The sequence below is a fragment of the Heloderma suspectum genome, chromosome 2 (genome assembly GCF_057233095.1).
Source record: "Heloderma suspectum isolate Gila_16-S chromosome 2, 16-S_ref, whole genome shotgun sequence".
In the NCBI taxonomy this organism is placed as follows: Eukaryota; Metazoa; Chordata; class Lepidosauria; order Squamata; family Helodermatidae; genus Heloderma; species Heloderma suspectum.
In genome coordinates, this window is record NC_139459.1 from 295,932,247 (window position 1) to 295,952,486 (window position 20,240).

The 20,240-nt window shown below is 38.2% G+C and overlaps 1 protein-coding gene across 1 annotated transcript in view; it reads right to left on the minus strand.

The window, feature by feature from the left end:
• Window positions 1-1,254: 1,254 nt before the first annotated feature.
• Window positions 1,255-20,240, minus strand: part of WNK2 (WNK lysine deficient protein kinase 2) — a 141,899-nt gene continuing 122,913 nt past the window's right edge. The window contains exons 22-28 of the mRNA XM_084839976.1: window positions 19,182-19,237; window positions 18,375-19,012; window positions 15,139-15,353; window positions 10,969-11,184; window positions 9,890-9,988; window positions 5,627-5,671; window positions 1,255-3,894 (exon numbers count right to left, since the gene is read on the minus strand). Of these exons, the coding sequence (XP_084696102.1) occupies window positions 3,617-3,894; window positions 5,627-5,671; window positions 9,890-9,988; window positions 10,969-11,184; window positions 15,139-15,353; window positions 18,375-19,012; window positions 19,182-19,237 (1,547 nt within the window). The 3' untranslated portion in view covers window positions 1,255-3,616. The remainder of the gene's footprint in view (window positions 3,895-5,626; window positions 5,672-9,889; window positions 9,989-10,968; window positions 11,185-15,138; window positions 15,354-18,374; window positions 19,013-19,181; window positions 19,238-20,240) is intronic.

The window sequence follows — 20,240 nt, forward strand, 5'->3', positions numbered from 1 at the left end:
CAGAACCACCACAAAGCAGTCCCATATCAGCCAAATGGTCCAGAAGGATACTATGATCGATATCAAATGCCACAGAGGTTCAGAAGAACCAACAGGGACACACTGCCCTGTCCAGTTCCCAGTGTAGATCACCCACCAAGGCAACCAAAGCTGTTTCCAAATCAAGCCTGAAGCCAGATTGGAATGGATCAAAATTCCAGTTACTACATGTGATTAAGGATCAGGCCTTATCTGTCTATCACAAAACAAATGTTTTCATTAAATGCTTATCACACCTTCAACATATAATGGCCTTTTCTACTGAATCCTTTTGTTTGGATTGCTTCAAACGTTTTGTTAGCTTACTCCCCTCCCCCTTTTAATTACATTTCTATATGGTCCAATAGCTGAAGCTCTGGCTGATTCACATCTTCTCTTTCATGTACTTAAAAAAATAATTATGAATTGCAAATGCTACTCAAACATCAGATTATTCAAAAAGCAATAGACAGAAAACACTCACTAAAGCAAGTACAGACTTTAGTCTCTCCTATTTTCAGTTCTTCTTCATCCTTCACCTACACAAGAATTCTTACTTCCTAGCTAACTAGCGAGAGTCAAGCTCAAATAGATATATAATCCTGCTATTTCCAGTTTGTTTTACTGGAATCTACCAGTGACTGAAACAGGAACTTCACCCTTTGTGTTGGCTTCAACATTTCTTCCCATCTTACAGTGTTTTCCTTTACCTCATCTCCCTTTTCTGACAAAATTATTATAACACAAAGGAAAAAAACAATCTACTTCCTCTTATAATGTTAAGATAATTTCATCCATTTCAAGAAAATCTATATGCAGTACAGCTAAAGATGCTATGTTTACCATGCAGCTCTCACAACAACTTTTGTTTCAGAACTAGCTGAATATGAGTTAGGGTAGTATGAATGAAAAGTTTCTATATTATGAGATGCCAGCTATTGATTTCCCTTACTGTTTGAGAATTATGCTCTATGAACATTTCATGGTGCTTAAAAATGTACAAGCTAAAATGGCTGTCCTCGCATGAGTGATTTCAAAAACAAAAGAACAAATCTGTGCTGGCTATTCATGCTTCATATTGAGAGGAAGATGTGATGTACTTTATTGTAGGAGTTCTTACTGCAATAGAAGCAAAGAGAAGTGAGTTCCTTTTTATCAAAGAAAGAAAAATAAGATGTGGGTTATAATGCCTATTGTGTTTTTGATAAGCAAATAAAACAGGACAAAAGAATTCTTGTAAGCTTTTATGCAACTGATCCAAGAAGAATCACCAGCTTTTTCAAGGAATATATACAAAGTTTTGTCTTAGAGAAAGGACGATGCTGAAACCAAAATAATCATTTGTTGAGTAAAAATAACACAGATGAGTATTGTGTATAGTGTATGGCAAAGAGAGGCAGATCCTACATTCATACTGAAACAGCATGCATGCAACTCTCATTATTAGTAGAGATTTGCCTGCAGAGCCATCAAGTACAAATGTATACTGTAAGAATGTACAAAGTCTGACAGAATAAATTATTTCTCCTTCTGGTACAGTGCTTCTCAGCCCTTTTCTTCTCTTAGGGACTCGCTATAAGAATATGAACACATTGTTTGCAGAAGCTTAGCACCAGCTCTATCAAAATCCTTGTAACATCAGATGAGCAAATGGAATGTGTTTGCTCCATTGCAACTGTTATCCCCAATTGGCCAGAGGATTAGGGAAGTACAAACCGACTTCCTGAATTTGTCTCATTGGAAAGGGAGAGAAAAATGAACACGGAGAGATTGCTGGGCTGGGGCTTCAGTGTTTTAACATCCCTTTGTATTATGAAAGTGCTTCTTGCATTGATTAGTCTTTCGGTTGAGCATGGATTGATGCTCCAGTGTTGTAACAAAAGAATAATTTAATCACATGTAATTTCCTCAAGTAATGGAAGCTGTGCAAGTGACTGAAAAAAATATTCAAGATGTTTCTGACAAGTGAGTGCTAACATGCAATCAACATTGATCTCAATTAGCCTAAGTTATAGAAGAAGCATGTTTTTGCAAATAGATATTTAGCACAGCTTGTTACCATTTGCAGTTAGCAAGGCCAAAAACCCTCCTAAGAAACATGACCTCAGATTCTGAGAACTTTTCTGGTTGCTAAGGCAGACTCCCTACACTCAGTTCCATTCTTTCTGTTGCCTTAACATTACAACCTAATTTTTAAAAACTTGAAGTGTCACAATCCCATGAAAACTTCTACTCCTAAAATAAGGGTTTGATTAAAAAAATTGTAATGGAGAACTTGCTCCAACATGAAAGAGATTTTCTAAAAGAAGGTATTCTTTAAGAAGGTAATATTTAATTATTTTGATTAAGGGCAGATACCTCTTCTTATACTTTCCCTTTTCCCTTCCAGCAACATGGTTTCCTAGTGTGTTTTTTCTGAGTTTTGACTTGTGTTTATAACCTTATACTTACTGCTTTTCAGAACCCATAGAAGCAAAGAAAAGCAGCAGTAACTTGTCAGGGAAGTCCAAGAGAAGTCCAAGAAGTGAACTCTAGCAATGTAGCCTGGGTAAACCATGTGAAGTGTTATTGATGAAATGTATCAGATATTTCTCCTGTGCTTGAAACATATGAGGTCCTGCTCTCCATGCATCTCCATGCAACATGTGCCCTGATCCAGTAGCTCTATACAGGGCTTGTTGGGGCACACATGAAGAGCTGTCTGTAAAGACTGGCTGACCCCATTCTCCTGAACTGTAGAAGATGTTTTCCATTTATATTGTTTATGATGGAGACAGCCCCTGCTTGCAGTAGCCGTGTGTGTGTGTGTGTGTGTGTGTGTGTGTGTGTGTGTAGGTTAGGAGGAGCACTGGATCAAGCCATGATATTATGGCTTAGTAGTTGCATACATATTGTTACATGCACTCCAAAACACATGGTGGTTGAGGATAATTAATTGTAGCACTAGAAATGGGTGGTAGTGGTGATGACAGCATGGTGAGATGACAAGAGTGTTCATCTTTCACTTTAAACCACACTTGTATCATTAAATTAAGCTTTCTATTAGGATATATGTACGAAATATTATTTAATTTTCTATGAAGATTTAAAAGGATATTTGGGCTGCAATCCTATATACAGTTACCTGGGAGTCAGTCCCATTGAACTCAATGGAGCTGACTTCTGAGTAGGCATGTATAGGATCGCACTGCCAATTGACATCTTTCCCTTTTAAAGATGGCATAGCCTCTTCCAGAAAACAGCCTGCCAACTGCTGTCAGCAAATCAACTACTATAAGAAGGTTAATGATACATTGGAAAAGAATATAAAAGAAACTTCAGCAATGTTGTTTAAATTTTTTTAAAGACAAGCAACATTTGATTACCAATGAATGTATTGCTGTGTATCAACTATTGTCACAATTCTCCACTTGTAAAAAGTTATGTACTGAACCATACATTGTCAAGATCAAGTCCAAGTAGACAAAAATTCTTAAGCTATTTTTAGTAGTTAATGAAGTGAAATGGATATTTGTATGAAATATGCTCTTTTAAGTTTGTGTCCTCCAAACATCAGTTTTGCAATGGCTCTCAGACACAAAGTAAAATGTAACGCTCTTCAAGGAGCGCCACTTACTCCACACGCCTCATTCTGTGTCTGCATGGGATTAGCCTTTGGCTCCATGTCTTGCCGTTTTTGGTTCTGCTTGAGTTGGTTTAAGGATGGTTTTGCTTGTACAGCTCCCACAGTTTTGCTTGTCCATTGATCCACCAATTTGTGGAGATCGTCCGTGAAAGTTCCTTTCTTGTTGTTACTGTTGTTGGCTTGTACCTGAACCTGTAGCGTTGCTTGTGGTAGAGGATCTGGATATGCTACAAGACTGTTTGTTGAGGATCCTAAGACATCACAGAAAGAAAACAATCAGTGGTGGACATCAACAATAGCACACTACTGATCTCTTTTGGTTATGTTCACTCCATTTCACAATATTCCCAGAACCATAACTATCTGTTTTTCATCCAGCTGCTTCTTCTGAAGAACATTTTTTGCTTCAAAAATGGTTTAAGAAATTATATGCATTCCACTGTTTAGAGATAACTTACAAAGTGCATTATAAATACATTATTTTTATCCATCAACCTCAAAATAAATATTGGACATGTGTTTTTATACAAATCCACTGTAATTTTTTAAAAAACATATATATATATAAAATGAAATATAAACTCAAAGTAGGACAGATGTCAGGGACATATTATTTGTGCTTTGCAGTATTAGCATTAGTTTTTCCTTTGACTCTGGATGTATACACTTTAGGCTGGAATCCTATACAGACTTCCTGGAAATAAGTCACACTGAATTCAATAGGGCTTACTTCTTAGTAGTCATACATAGGATTGTGCTGTTAATATTCAAAATCTCACCTGGATTGGGACTTGTAGATTTCCCATCCATACCACCACACGCCCCCCTGAACAGCTGATCAGAAGGATTCCAGTTTTGTTAACTTGCAGTCTAGGCTGCTGCATCAGGCTGGTGAAGTCACATTCTTCCCATGCAGAAGCCTGATTCTACATAAGCCCTAAATGAAGCAAGTCAAAAGTATCTTTGCAGCCACCCAAATCTTGCTGCTCCCATAGAACTCCCAAGTTTCTCCTTACATTCCCTGAGTTTAAAAAGCAGTTTAAAGTTTTTACATGACTACATTTTAAAGAAAAAGAAAATACCCTATAGGCACTAGTGGTACTAGTGAATTACACGGAGCGGTCATGATCTGCAGGATTGGGTTCATGACATGAGAATGCTGCTAGTCTAGCTTTATTACAGAAATTTATATCCTGACACTGGGGCAGCTAATGTAGAAATAATCATTCGAACATTTGGGGGGCAAGGTGATAAAATCAATATTAACATAAAATGAAATAAAGCAATATCAATTGAATAAAGTCTTTTTCAACTTTTTGAAAATAATATTTGGATACTAATTCCTATAAGACCAACATCTGAAGCAAAAAAGTTCAAAGCTGTAGTGAAATGACATTATTTATGATGAACCAATGTACTAAAATCTTATTTCTGCTGCCATGAATTTTCAACAGTCATGGTGTGCACTATGAGTAAATCTATTAGTGATTTTCTCTGTTCACGTAAACACTCACATCTTCCTTTGAAAACCTACAGTGCACCCAACATATGTGAATTCTTAAGCTCTTTTAAAAACCCAAACAGTGAAAAGATAAGAGCTTTTTTCAAAGATTAAACCTCAGCAACTATTCAGTACTTCAAGCATCTCAATAGCTGTGAGGAAGTGTTAAGCTGTATTAGTCAACCAGCAGCAAAACAGCATTGTAAAGAAGCAGTGTTAGTTAAAATATTAGGTAAGTACATGACTCAGCGTTGTCTCATAAAAACACAATGATCTTGAATCAGGCATGCATCCAAAAGCAGCACCGGCATGCAAAGCTTCCAATGAGATACCTGCTCTTAATTCATATACAGCCTAATTTAAATGCCAGCATGAATTCAATGTCTGTTTAAATAAACCACTAGATTGTATTTAAATAAAGCAGCCCATGCTCAGAAAGTAACATCAAAAAGCCAAAAAACAAAAGAGAGAGGGATAGTTACTACTACTGTGATCTTTGCCTAGACATAGTCGTTTCAGAGTGGACCCTACAAGGTAAAATGATACAAGACATACAGAGTTAGGCAAGACTAAAGGGGGGAAAGGAAAAAGTCTGATGGAAAATCTTCTGCATTTTTAAACAATGAAAAAGTAACCATTACGTAAGAAGGAACAGACAGAAAGTCAGCAGTTCAGGTGTGAAAAAGAGAAGTAATTGGGCAGCTCAAAACCGATAGAAATCTGCTGCTCAAAATCTACAGAAATTTGCTGCTATTAATATAATACATTTTTTATTTGGGACCCATGTGTTTCAATAAATATGAATATTCATTTTTAAAATCAACACTGCTTTCAAAATATTTTGATTCCTATTTTATTTGTGTTGCAAACTATATTCGTCTTGTCAGTCAACTAATAATAAAAAGTAAATTCAGGAACAAGCAAAATTAGACTGGCTGCAAAAGAGCTCTCACACAAGATGTATGAATAAAGAGTTCTGCAGGACTGAGGCCTAAATGAAAAGCTGAATCCAATGTAAAACACTGAAACTTTTACAATACAATCTTACATAAGTCTACTCAGAAGTAAGTCCTAGTGAATTCAATGGGGCTTACTTCCTAGTAAATGTGTTTAGGATAGTAGCCTTAGGGTGCAATCCTATGCATGTTTAGGCAGAAAAAAGTCTGACATGCATGGCTGGCTGGAGAATACTGAGAGTTGTAGGATTTTTTTCTGTCTAAACATGCATAAGATTGCACCCTTAATCTCTATAATATTGTTAAAATTCATGTGGGCTCTTACAGCTCCATTGTGGTATTTCAATTTAGTCTTATCAGTTTATGTTGCTTGGTGAGATGCTATAATAAATTAACTGATATACTGATAGTATACCATGATGCATTGAATACAGTTATATCTAAGAGATAAATCTTAGAAGAAAATTCCATACATGAGCTCCATTTGCTATCTGTTTCCTTAAAAAGCATTTTGGAGCAAAGCGTGTCAGATTTGAATTTTGTATTTATTCTTCAGATCTTGAAGCATAGAAATCTTTCAGGCCTTGAGAATAAAAAATCAGGGTTAAAATCATAATGATGCCAATTTGCTTGAGTTTGTTACTTACTGATCCCTCATGATGCCAAACAACTCTACATGCCTTACTTCACTAAGCCTCATGCTACGGTAAACTAGGGAGAGGCCCTTATTGGATGTTCCTCTCAGTGATACTAAAATTTAATTGGCACTTTGTTAATCATGAAGCTGTCCAAGCAAATGGGAATGTGAGACTCCATACGCTAGCGTACACAAACATGGAATTTTCTTGAGCGCCTGAAAGATAAAACCAGACTACAGATTACTCCATTGTCTGTTGATATGGTATGTAAAATGGTCTAGAAATACCTTGGGAATATAAGCAAGAAGTAGTATTTTTACTGTAGGTATAATGTCTGATAATAGAGTCAAATGTAGTAAAGAAAGAACTTTAACGGTAGGGGCCTTGTTAGATTTAACCCCTACCCCTCCAAAATCTGTCCTTGGAAAGAAGAGGGATTTTCTATTATTATGTGATTGTGAGGGATGTATCATATACAAATAAACATGGTTCTTATCCTCTGATAAGTAACATCTGAACTGTCTGATCTTGGCCAGGACCCTTTCAAAGAGGGGTCAGAGTAAATAATAGAACGAGAGTCATCTCACTTCAAAGTTAACATTTTTTCCACTCTTAGCTGTTGTGAGGACCCTTCTTACAAACATTTCCCTATTTCCCTTTGGTGACTGTATGCAAAAGCCATGTATTTTCAAGATAAAGAGCCCTTAAAATAACATCGACTGCTCAATAAGAACTCTTCTTGGCATGCATTCACTTAATTGAAAGACAGTTTGAATTACAGTGTAAATAGAAAGGTGAATTTGTCACCCTTGTATCTAATTTATAATGTCCAGGCTTTATGAGTATTATACCTCAAATGAGTTTTAACACAGTACTGTGGTCAAGATACATAGGCAATTTAGGCTTGAATTTCATGAGTAAGAGGAGTATCCATTAGGCACTGGAGACACATTTTGAAAGTATCTCTCATCTTTTGTAAAACAACCCCCCCCCCCAATCTTCAGTGAATAGTCAAACTGCCAAAAGAGTTAGGCATTTATCTAGAAATGATAGGATTTAATGTACTATTTTGGTTCCACTTTCAAAGAGAGCCTTTGGAGTTCTTTTTGCAGATATGTATATAACCAGCAAGGAGTCAACATTTTTGCTAATTGCTCAGATATCAACCAGTATTCCATCCCAGTAAAATGCAAGAATTTTTCAGTTCCTAGAATGGGGGATGGGGAGACAGAGAAAGAAAGGACTCTAAAATTATTATTCAACCCTTCTAGGGCTTTTCTTTTTTTGAGTGGAGATTAATATTCATATAGGGAATATCTATATCTATATCTGAATATAAGTAAGCTATATTTTTATAATTAAAAGCGTAAAGTGGCCTTCAAAATCTTGTCAAAATCATAGCAGCTATGAGATAAGTACAAAGAATTAGAAGGCTAATACAAGTAGATAAGGTGACTAGTTTTAAGAATATAAAACTTTCTTTGTTATCTGTGGTCATTATTGTCATGAACCCAAAGGGATTAATAACGTTAATACTTAAAATTAAAAAGTTTGCGTATAGCAAATCTGTAGAAAACAAATGAAACTATTCTGACTACTTGTGACTACAGAAACAGCCACAGCCAGATTGTAAACGAGAATAACTATATATAGAACATGTAATTAAAGGACATTATCTCTAGATTTTGAAATTATTGTTAAAGTTTACTATAATTGGCTCTACACGGGAACATGTGTATTTATGAGTTCTCACCAGTGGTTTATAATTAGAGTTTAGTGGAGTTCAAAAATAAAGGATTATTTAGAAAGCAAGGAGGATGCATTTTGAGTAGTCTTGTGCCTTTGACCTGTACCACCACAAAAATGATAAAAATGCATAGTCCAATGGTAAAAGTTTGATACAAATGAAAATGAATACTGGATCAGCTGAATGTTGATTAGTTGATTAATTAACTTCTAATTAGTTAGAAAATTATTATCCCTATTTTTGGCATTACATGTAACTGTGGCCTGGATTACCTTATTAGTACAATATATCTGTATTGTATAAGGAAAGTGTATTTGCCTTATAATAAACATCTGGGTTCTTTTTAAAATAAAAATAAAAATTAGTTGAGAGTTGATTGAACTGCCAATTAATGTAATCATACAATTATGGAAACATCTATTTGTGATTAGTTGCACAGTTATTTGAAATCAACCTGGACATTATATCAATAATCCATTCTACAGTAGCATCAGAATTTTTAACTTTTAAAAATGTACTCTGTGCTTTAATGAACTGCTTGTTGACTTCATCTCTGAGGTCACAAAAGGTCATAATAAAAAATAAACTGAGTAAAGTGCTCCAGCTAGGTGAGTTTATAGTAAAAGCCAAAGTGCACTGTGTAGCACAGTAACCAGACAGTTGCATTTAACAGAATTCACTTAAAGTAACCCAAAATATACAATATGTGCGTGCGTGTGTGTGTGTGCGCGCGCACACACACACAGTGGGGGGAATACTGCCTAGAAAAGATATTAAAGAACTAGCAGGAGCATTTCTCAGCATTTCCACATGCAAGGGATAGGAAAATAATAATAATAATAACAACAACAACAATAAGGTGGATATAAACAGTACTGTATATTGTTTGAATACAGCCCTTGTGAGGACGTTATACCCTTCAGTGACCTTCTAGATTTGTATCAGCTTGCTACATGCATGTCTTCATAGTCCAAACATGTGTGAAAGAGACCATTCGTCTACAGAAAGTTGGATTTCTTTTTGATATCGCTGGAACCAGGACAGCAGACATTTATAGTTGCCACATTGTAAATTAAAAGTTACTTAAACGTAAAATCACAAAGATACGTTCACGGTAAAATTCACCATAAGGCTATAGAATAAATTATGAGATCTTCCACACATGCTTTTAGTACCCAGGCATGAGCCAAAAGCAGTGCACACAAGCTTCGATATGAAACAAAATAAGAGAAAAAATAAGGAGTGCCAATGTTGATTAACTTCTTAAAAAAGGAAATCAAAGGGATTGTCTAGAAAAAAGGGGGCTTCCTGCCAAACATATCAGATATATGTGAAAATGAGTTTTGGAAAAGGGGGACAAAAGAAAGATGGGCTGTGATAAAATACAAAAGAACAAATACAAACAGATGGACAAAGACACAGGTCCACTGAGGAATCTGGTACGAGGTTTGCTACTAGATTTATAGGTCACTCTCTCAGACGTTTGGTGGAAAACCGTCCAGCCTGCAAATGAATATAAAGGGAAGAAAACAAAGACACTTATAAAGTACAAATAGCTGTGATCAGTTGTCACCATCAGTCATATCAGCTTTGTTAGTTTATCATCCACACCTCCATTTTAGCCTTGCCAAAGAGGAGTAAGTTCATTGGCTATATGCAAAAGGGTGCAAAAGCAACAGCAGAAGAAAATAGATACTTTATAGGATTAGTTTGGCAGGACATGCAGAACTGAGTATGAATGATATCATTCTTAATCATCATTACACTTTGCAACAGATTGCTACCATATCATGATGAAGCTACGAAGCTAGGCACTAAAAGACTTCAATTCTGCAACTATATGGAACAATATCTAAAATGCAATAGAACCTCTAGTGGAGCCAGAAAACCATGAGAACTTGCAAGGTGGTAGAAGCTTAACTGCTCCCAACTTTTATTTTTACAGGCCAATGAAAGAATTCTTTACAAACAAAATTCTGAATCAGTGGTGAAGGTTTTGGACATAAGTGTATGAGACAAGAAGAAATTAAGGCAGCCTTTCCTGCTACTGAATGATTTCCATCTGCAAAGGGTCATTTCCCCATTCTTTTTATTTAAAAAAGGTGGTTCAATCCCTGACAGTTAGTAATTCTTTTATAACATGAATTTAAGACATGTAAAAGAGTCACACTTTGCTAACCTTTCTAACATTGTCCATTTTCAAAAGGCACATTAGTGACTCAGACATCTACAACTTTCATGAGCAGTGAAAACCCCATTAGAATTATTTTTACCATCACCATAGCTAGCACCCTTTCTGTTCTTATCACATTTCAACAGCCCTATAAAATAGATTAGGCTGGGAGACACTTTCTCAAATGTGCTGAGCAGGTATGTGAACCTACAACTCCAATCTCCAAATTTAGCACATGTTTACTTTCAATTTTGAAATATTTAGTAATTTCAGCACAGGATGAATGATGACCCTAAGTATATAGAATCACCTTGGCCAGAATTTCCATGGGCATCGCCTCCTTCAGTAGCTAATCCAGAGCAGATGTCAGAGGACAAGGAAGCCTTGACAGAGCAGGGCTGCTGTGTCTGAACTGACTTTCCAAGTATGGCTGATGTGGACGAAGTTAGTGCTGTTGCTTCAGTAGAACCAGTCTGACCTTTAGTATTTTCTTTAGCCAGAGTGTCTTTGCAGTCTGACACATTGCCTAAACAGGATACATGCAAAAATCACTAACTGCAAAAGAATAAGTTGAGGTGCAACTATCTTGCTCATTACGGAAGAGAGCTTCAAATATTTTGAAGAACTGGAAGAAACTTACAGTGGGATAAAGCTCCACAGCTGTAACCTACACACACAGCCAGATGCTGATAAGCAAACAGCTGTTCAGATTTTGCAAGCATGAATGCCAATATAACATGAAACCCAACAATAACATAGGGTTAGGTCCATACTTAGTCATACTTAGAATAGACCCAATGGAATCATGACTAACTTGTCCCATTGACTACAATTGGTCTACTTTAAGTATGACTAAGTCTGGATCCAACCCAATACCTTTATTTATTTATATTTTAGAGATTCATCTGTCAACTCCAGAAAGGGATGCCAGGATTGAATGAAATACTTTAGGCAATGGCTAAGGTTTTGTGGGAGTTTTGAACTTTTGTTTTTGATCAACAGATCCCTACATTTTATCAAAATTAGTTTTGAAACAGTTTCTCTTATTGTTTGGTACTTGTGTGTCTGGAGTGGGGTAGGAGGCTATTGTTTGAGAAACATGAAAGCCACAGTGAGCACACAAAACAGTAGTGTTGCTTTTCGGAGCATGGCTAATGTATTTTAAGAATTACAGAGTTGGAAGAGTTATTTGCAGCCTGATCTAAATTCAATGGAACTTACTCCCAAGTAAGTACATATAGGATTAAAGACAGCCCACTGGCAGTCTGAGCAGAATGGCCCTCCTCTGACTTAAACCCATATCTCCTTAAGCCCAGGAAGTACCATAATCATCTTGGTTGGTTCCACAAAGAAATGCAATGCAATGCAATCAATCAGTGCATCAAAAACTTCCCTGGGAAAGCGTGTTTCATTTCTCAACATTCTATGAATGAGTAACTCTACAAGAAGAATCAGATAAGGACAGAGATAAAATTCCACTTGGTTGTGTACTGTGACAGAAAAATGATCAGAACAGTTCTCCAGTGCTGCTCACCTAAGAAAGAAAATCATGGATATCATTTCAGAAGAATAGTGCAAGGAGGAGCAATGTTGCCATGACTCTGCAGCTACATACAGAGGATGGATCACATACAGAAATGAATCTTCCTTTCTGTCCCCTCTAATCACAATGCTCTTCAAGGTTTTGAATACGAATTAATGGAAAACGGGAATTTAAAATTAACATAAATGTCATGATCTCATTATTTGGATAAAATAGATAAGTAAGATATAGGGGAGGAAGATGGTCACCCACAAACTTTTATATGACAACTATCCAGGGAAAGAAAGATATTAGAAAGTTTGACAAGGATTCTCACCCCACCTATCCAAAGGATTGAATTTAAAACAGCTAGAAAGTGGATTGGATTCAGCATAAGCCTCCTGCAGATGGAAGGGAATTTCACTGGTGGAAGGCAGGGAGGTGACCTCCATGAATTCCCTTCAGCTTCTGTACTCCCGTATTCCTCACCCCCAATCTGCTCCAGAGGGTTGGGGGACTGTGTCTCTAGGGACAGTGTCCCACCACCAAGAAAGCCCTCTCTCTGGTAGCCACCTGTCTCACATCAGATGGCAGGGGCACCCTCACCCTTCACTGAAGATCCTGATGTATTTATTTATTTATTAAATTTCTATGCTCCCCAATAGCCGAAGCTCTCCCATAATGTATGGGCAGGAATATATGGAGATAGGTGGTCCTTTCCATTAGAATGGCCACTTACAAATCACCAAAAAAGAGGACATGCATCACCAAAAGAGGACAGTGTGGTTTGCACAAAATTTGGATGTGTGAATTGATATTTATAGATACAAATTTAGAAATAATTATTATGATTTAAATAGAAATACAGTACTTCTTACCATAGTGCAGAAGACTGAGACTAGGTGGTTTGCGTACCTGCCTGTTCAGTTTGCTGTTCAGGTGCAAACCATTGATAGGCAAAAGTTCTTATGGTCCTTTATCCTTAAACCGGAACTGGACAGGACAGCCCTTCAAATGGAGGACAGTCCTCTGGCAGTCATTCAAATAGAGGGGTGTCCTCTGAAAAAGGGGATACATGGCTACCTAACTTGCAAGTACCCTGGTCCTAAGCTTATAATGCCATGGGATGATAGGAGCCTAAAGGAGGCAGATATCTGCCCTTCATACTAATGGCACACAATGGGTGCTGGGGGACGGGGTGTGTGTGTGGTCAGTTGGGAGCCTTTAACATTCAGGCTGGCATATTGTCAGCACAAGATGTGCTCTCCATCTGATCTTTATAGATGTAATGCCAATGATGTGTGACCAGCCGAGCTTCCTTACAGGTCCCAATTCATCGCCTGGAGGCTCAGGATATAGGTCACTGCATGGGATGAGTCTAGTTTCAAGGACATTCTGTTTCTAGAGGTGGGTTTCTGCTATCCTGGTAATCCCATTTCAGTAAGCTCACTTGCTCTTTCTGTTTCAAATGTCTTACCATGGAAGGCAAGTACTTGTGGGCAAACATTGGGTGGTCTGAGCAGTAGTGTGGAGACTCAGCTGGGCATCAATGAATGGGCCTCCATTCACTGGGCTACAGCAGAAGGAAATGAGATGGGAATCAGGTCAATTCCATCAACTCTGCTGAAAGGCCATCTCCGCCAGGTCCTCCTCTTTCTGAACGGTTTCCGGCTGGTCATTATAAGAACTACTACTTGACTTTAAGAATTAGTGCCTGCGTTTGTTTTTCCCTCACCATCCCTTTTTCCTTTTGCATTGCATCTTTTAGACTGTAAGCGTGCGGGCAGGGATTGTATTGTTTTTGCTGATTGCATGAAAGCTGCTCTGGGAGCCCTTTTGGCTGCAGAGCAAGATAAAAATGCTTTAAATGAAGTAAGTAAACTAATAACTAAGTTTAGACAACACAGAATGCAATGAGAACAGTTATTGCTGCTGCTCCACAACAAAGCATTTGAGGATCATTTGCTTGAGGAAAGTCATGATATAAACTGATGCTCAATCCAGACAAGATGTAGATGGGTGGTTCATCTGCCTGGATGAATAGTATTCACCCTGTTCTGGATGGGGTTGTACTCCCCTTCAGGACCAATTATGTAGTTCAGGGGTGCTCACAGATTCATCTTTGTCACTAGAAGCACAAATGACCTCGGGTCATTAAGGGGTTCAAAGTTTAGTGACCCTACCTGGCATCAGCGATTCATGTAATGTGTTGCATGTGTGGCTGCCTTTGAAGACAGTCTGGAAACCTCAGTTGGCACTGAATATGGTTGTGTTAGCTGAAAGTAGGTGGTCTGAACATATTATGCCAGTGCTTTATCATCTTCGCTGTGTCCCTGTTTTGCCCAATCCAAAGAGGTGGTTTAAACCTTTAGAATCCTTCACAGTGTGGGACCTCAGTATCTGAAGGACTACCTCTTCCCCCATGTACCCACCCATGCCTTGAGATAATCCCCAAGAGGAGGAAAGACAGGACCAGGGTTCTATTGGGATGCATGGCTGTAACAAAACTGAGATGGATCATGCCTTTGCATAGACTACGCTGTACACAGGCTGAAAAACATTATTTTTCCATTCAAGACACTGGCTTACACCTGAAAGCAAGGCTTTTTCAAATGTTTCAGAATGCTATTGCTGTGCTGGTGTTTAATGCTCAACACTGAATGTCCTTGTTGATTTAATCATTAGGGGAGGAAAAAGTGCTAAGGGCAAATGTAACCAAATCCATTCTAACGGATCTTCTCCCTTTATTCTTGGTCAAATAAAGGAATTGCAAAAAAAAAAAACCCCAAGAAATCTCCCTAAGAAAATAGTCCACAATTTGAAGACTCAAGTCACTCTCATAGGACTTGCACAGACTCTTTTTACTATCCAGTATATGTATCTCAGAAACATACAATAGCAAAAGGACAGCAGTGGTGAAGTTATTATAGGAGACGACTTTGTATCTGCTGAACGTACTTGTATCGGTTGCTGTTGTTTTGAGCTGCTGAATGACAGGATTCAATAACTTCCCAGTTTTTAATTTGTTCTTACTGGTTCTTCTTCGACGGCCACTTGGTGGGGCAGAATGAAGGAATCTGACATTTGGTGGTAAAGGTTTTCCCAGTCGAATGTACAGAGCTTCTATTTCTCTCTTCTGCTGAGTCTGAAGTTCAGCAATTTCTTTCATGTGTCTAAAAAAATAAGAATAAAAACAGGTTGTTACATGTCAAATTTAAGTACTGCTTAAATTAAAACATCTGTATTTGTAAGCATATATCTAATATCTCATTTATATATATTACGCACATCATAGTCACAATCTTTTTCATCTACATGGCATGATGGGATATATCCCAAATTCAGGGTTAAGCAAATATTCTAGTGGAAAACCAGTTGTAGGGAACTACCTGTGACACACACAATTCTTGAGTGGAGAGATAGGAGGAGGTACAACCATGGAGGGTTTTGAAGGTAAGGACATGAAGCTTGTGCAGGATCCAGGAGTGGACAGGAAGTCAGTGTACACACTTAAGGAGAGTCATGTGTTCAGAACAATGGGACAGATGAGTGATTTTGACAGCAGAGTCCTGAATAGAGGCAAAAGGACCAAGGGGAGACAACAGAAGACCAAAGAGAAACTATCAAGGCATTAACCAGAGTTTTTGCCAAGGAGACTGAGAGGAAGAACCAAATTTTTGTAATTGTGTAAAGGAGAAGCAAAATGATTTAGCAATGGACTAATGGAATATGGGACAGAAGCAAGAGTAAAAGAAAGAGAAAGAGAGAGAGAGAGAGATAAGTCAAAGAGAAAGCCAAGGTAACATGTTAATTCAAGAATGTGGATGATGATATTGCCAATGGATAAGGACAGTGAAGGAAGAGAGGAGGGATTAGATGGAAAGATAAGAAATTCAGTCTTGGACACATTAAGTTTGAGACTCTAATGATGTATCCAAGTGGAAATATCAGAGAGATACTCAGAGATGCAAAATTGGATAAAGTTCTGGGGAAGACAGATAGAGCTGGGTGAAATCCATGTATAGTTAGTACTGAAAGCCATGGGAAGGGTTGGGATGGGATGGGATGATGCCACCTAAGGGCAGTGTGTGGATAGGGAATAGCAAAGGACCAACAACAGAGTCCTGAGAGACCACAACAGAAAGAGGGAAAGTAGAGGGAAAGCTTCTTATATGGAAACAATGCAAGAGTGTTTAAACAAGTAGGAAGAAAACTAATGAAGAACAGGATCACAGAGACCTAGGTAAAGAGGAAGTCAAGCAATAAAAAATGATAACAACAAAGAATCTTGTGGCACCTTCAAGACTAAGTCATTCAAAGAGCATGAGGACTGACCAGAGACCATTGGATTTTCCAGCAATGAGATCACTGGTGATCTCCAAGACTTAGCGTTATTGGAGTGCTAAGTGTAGAAGAGAGATTGAAGGGGGTCAAGAGCAAACTTGGAGAAAAGGAAATAAAGACAGTGGAAGTTAAGACTTCAGAAGTTTTCAGGAGCTTGGAGATAAAGGGTAGAAGGGAAACTCGGTCAAAATTGGAGAGGGAGGATGTTTCAAATGATACTTTCTTTCTTTTTTAGAACAAGGAAATAGTGGCATGATTGAATGCAGTATGGAAGGAGCAGAGGAGAGATTGGTTTATAGATTGATAATGTAGTAGAAATAGGTGGGACAATGAGGAGATGGCTACCAGCAGTTAGAAGGAGATAGAAACAAGAGGGCAGATGGAGTTAGATGAGGACAATAGGATGGTTAACTCATCAGGTGAGATGAGGAGGAAGAAGAAAGGTTTGGTGGCAGTGTAAGATGGGGGGGGCAGGATGGAAATAATATTTTTGCTTTATATTAGTCACTGAACCCCAGGCTTACACTGAATATAGCCAAAACACTTCAGCATAAATGCATAATAAATGCAGAATAAAAATGCAGGCCATTCACTTTTACAATAGCAGAATAAATAATTATCTTAACAAAAACAAAAATTGTAAATAAAAGGAATTCATGAACTAAATGACAACACTCAGCAAATATAAATATAAAATTTAGCTCTACTGCATATACGGGAGAGTGTAAAAATCTGAAGGATCTGATAATCCATTCAGTGCCAGGATTGATTCAGTGCAGGGAGAAAGTTAGCAGCTCAGATTCAGAAGAGGAGCAGCCAGAACTGGGGGAGGCATTTTCACAAGCCAGTTCAGATATGGGTAGGCATGCTTCTCAGGTTACCAACTCCCAGATGAAGAGTTGAAGCTTCCTCCTTGGCCCCCTCTGTGAGAAGCAGCAAGCAGGAGGAGGAGGGGCTTGAGGACTGTGACCTAAGAGACGCAAGGCGGCGGCTCAGAGTTAAGAGGGAAACGTCAGGGGCAGAGCTCAGAAGGTCGACCCGGTTAGCGATGTGTGAGAGGCTACGCAGGGAAGCATCACGCAAGGGGCGGGACCTCCCTCCCTAAGTTAGCCTAGCCAGATAACCTCCCTTTCAAATTGCAGGCAACTTTCGCTGATGCCATTTGAATCCGCTGGAGGCATTCCTGTGTAGCCAGGGAGTCTTCAAGGATTTGCATCTGTAATGAAGCTGTGAATAATGAATTAAAGGTGTGAGACTGAAGCCTCTCTACTTGTGTGTGTGTGCGCGAGTGCTTAAGGAAAGAGGGGGCCAAGGGATTTGTGACAGCCAGATATCCAAATTTATTTATGTGAATATTTGTTTAGTTACACTGGATACAGTATAAACACTTGATTATCCAAGGTTTTGGATCAAGACAGCTATATTGTTTTTCTCAACCTATTAGACATAAGCCTAGTTCTTATTGAGGTGGTTAAGCTGTACCTGGACTGTACCAGTTCAGACTATACACACTGTACAATCACACAGACTACACACATAAGTGAATTCTGTCTCTATACAAAAAGTTTCTCTGCAGATGAAGAACAAGATGTCATGGAGAAGGTGAGGTAACTGTCCCATCATGTGATCTGCTTGTCAACAAGTGGTATACCTCAGATGCAGGTTTACCACCTCAGTGAGAACTAAAATACAGAAAGAATATTTATGTACACCTATCTAGCCATTTCAACTTGTGACAAATGTGCACATAAAAGGGGAAAATGATAAATGTTGTAAAAATACAGCAGAGGACATTGCCTAAGCATCAATACACAAAATTACTCTAACATTTGGATGAAAATGAAACATACTTTTCTCTCAGATTCTGCAGTTCTTTCTTCATGTCTGCATCTTCAAACTCCGAGTCATTGTCACTGCTCACATATGATGACTGTGAGTGGAAAGACGTTATGTTGATAGTTGGGATTTTTGATCCATGACCATTAGGGGAATCGAGGCCTTGTGAACTGGATTTTCCAGACTTTTGCAGAAAAGACAAGGTCCTTTTTATGTAGTCATTTCCCGCACTACTGCTCTGAGGTGAAGGTGGAGCTGCAGCTGGTTTTCTTTGAAGAGATTCATCTCCAGAATCAGTAGAATCATGACCACAAAGGACGTCAATTGAGGATGCGGTCTGCACACGCCGCAAAGATGTCTTCATATCAGGGCTAGAAGGCTGATCATCCAGATAAACATCTGGTGGTGCAGAGTACCTCAAGGAATGCATGGATGGTAAAGTTAACTCATCTTGGGTGCTGATCACTGAAAATCTGCCAATTGTTTTTGCTGGTGTACTGTTAAGCGTTTCAGCTTGCTTCACAATAAAGCTCGAGTCTACAGAGTCATCTCTTTGAGATTTATTTTTCTCTTTGACATTTATAGTATTTTCCTTTTCTTTGCTGTTAAAAGCATCTTTCTGGTCCACTACATTTGATGATGAAGGAGCAACCTGAAATAACAAATAAGAAAATAGTATGGTTGGAGAATATGTCACCAGCCCTCACACATTTCTTCTTATAGGAATTAACAGTGGCCTTCATTAGTTCCAATTGCTTGAGGAATGAGATAAAAATGTAGAAAGAAAACCAGTACAGCAGTAAATTGTAAGTTCACAATACCTGAGAGAGTCCTGATGGTATGGCAACAGAAGCTGAAGTAATGTTTGCAGCTTGACCTGTTTAATACATTGGAAACAAAAATGCACACACATCTGGATAGGTAGATTTTAGAACAAAGCATAAGTTAATATAATGAATCTTTACTTATCTTTACAATGGAATCTCTTTGATTCCATTAATCATGCATTACTTAGAAGACTGTAATCCCGGTGTCAATGGAACACAGCTATGTGCAGAATTACAGCTCAGATCTGCATGAATTAAATGTAAATTACAATGGCAGATGCAAGACTTGAAATAATCACAATGTACATGCTGTGAATATTCAGACACAAATTCAGTGCAATGAATTGAGTATTTCACACAACATACAGTAGGATTTAATTAAAAAAAAATTAAGGATGCCTGAAAGGAAAGAGGGGAAATATTTACAGAATGGGCCAGTTCTGACAACTCTATTTTATGTTTATTTAGAAAATAAATGTGTAAATGATCCTCAAGATCATATAACGTGTAAAAGATCCTCAAGATCATATACACGTTCTGCCTTCTCTCACTCCATGTGAAAGTACTTTCAGTATTCAATACACAATTGTAGTGCCAAGGTATGAGAATAGGCTGGGTTTGAACATGAGAGGAAGTACTGATAAGCAGACACATGCTTTGCACTTCCATTTTTGTGCTTCTACTGAGGCATCCAAACTTATAAACAGAGGGCTACAGTTGGTCATGCAGACTGCACATTTCCCTCCACATGAAGTGTGATAAGAAGCCATTGGAGGCTGTCAGTGGAGTGGTGAATCTGCTCCAGGTTTCAGTCAAAACCAGTCAGAACTCTAAGGGAGCTATCCAAGGTGCTTCATGGAGCGGATTCATCACCCCACCAATGTCAGAGCCACCAGCCTCCCCTGAAGAAGGGTGAGGGACTTGCATGTATACACATTACATACCTTGGCAATTGGAAAGACAAACCAGATATACTTTTAAAGAGGTCTAACATAGCCTTCCCCAATCTGGAACCCTCCAGATGTGTTAGACTGCAACTCCTATTATATCCAG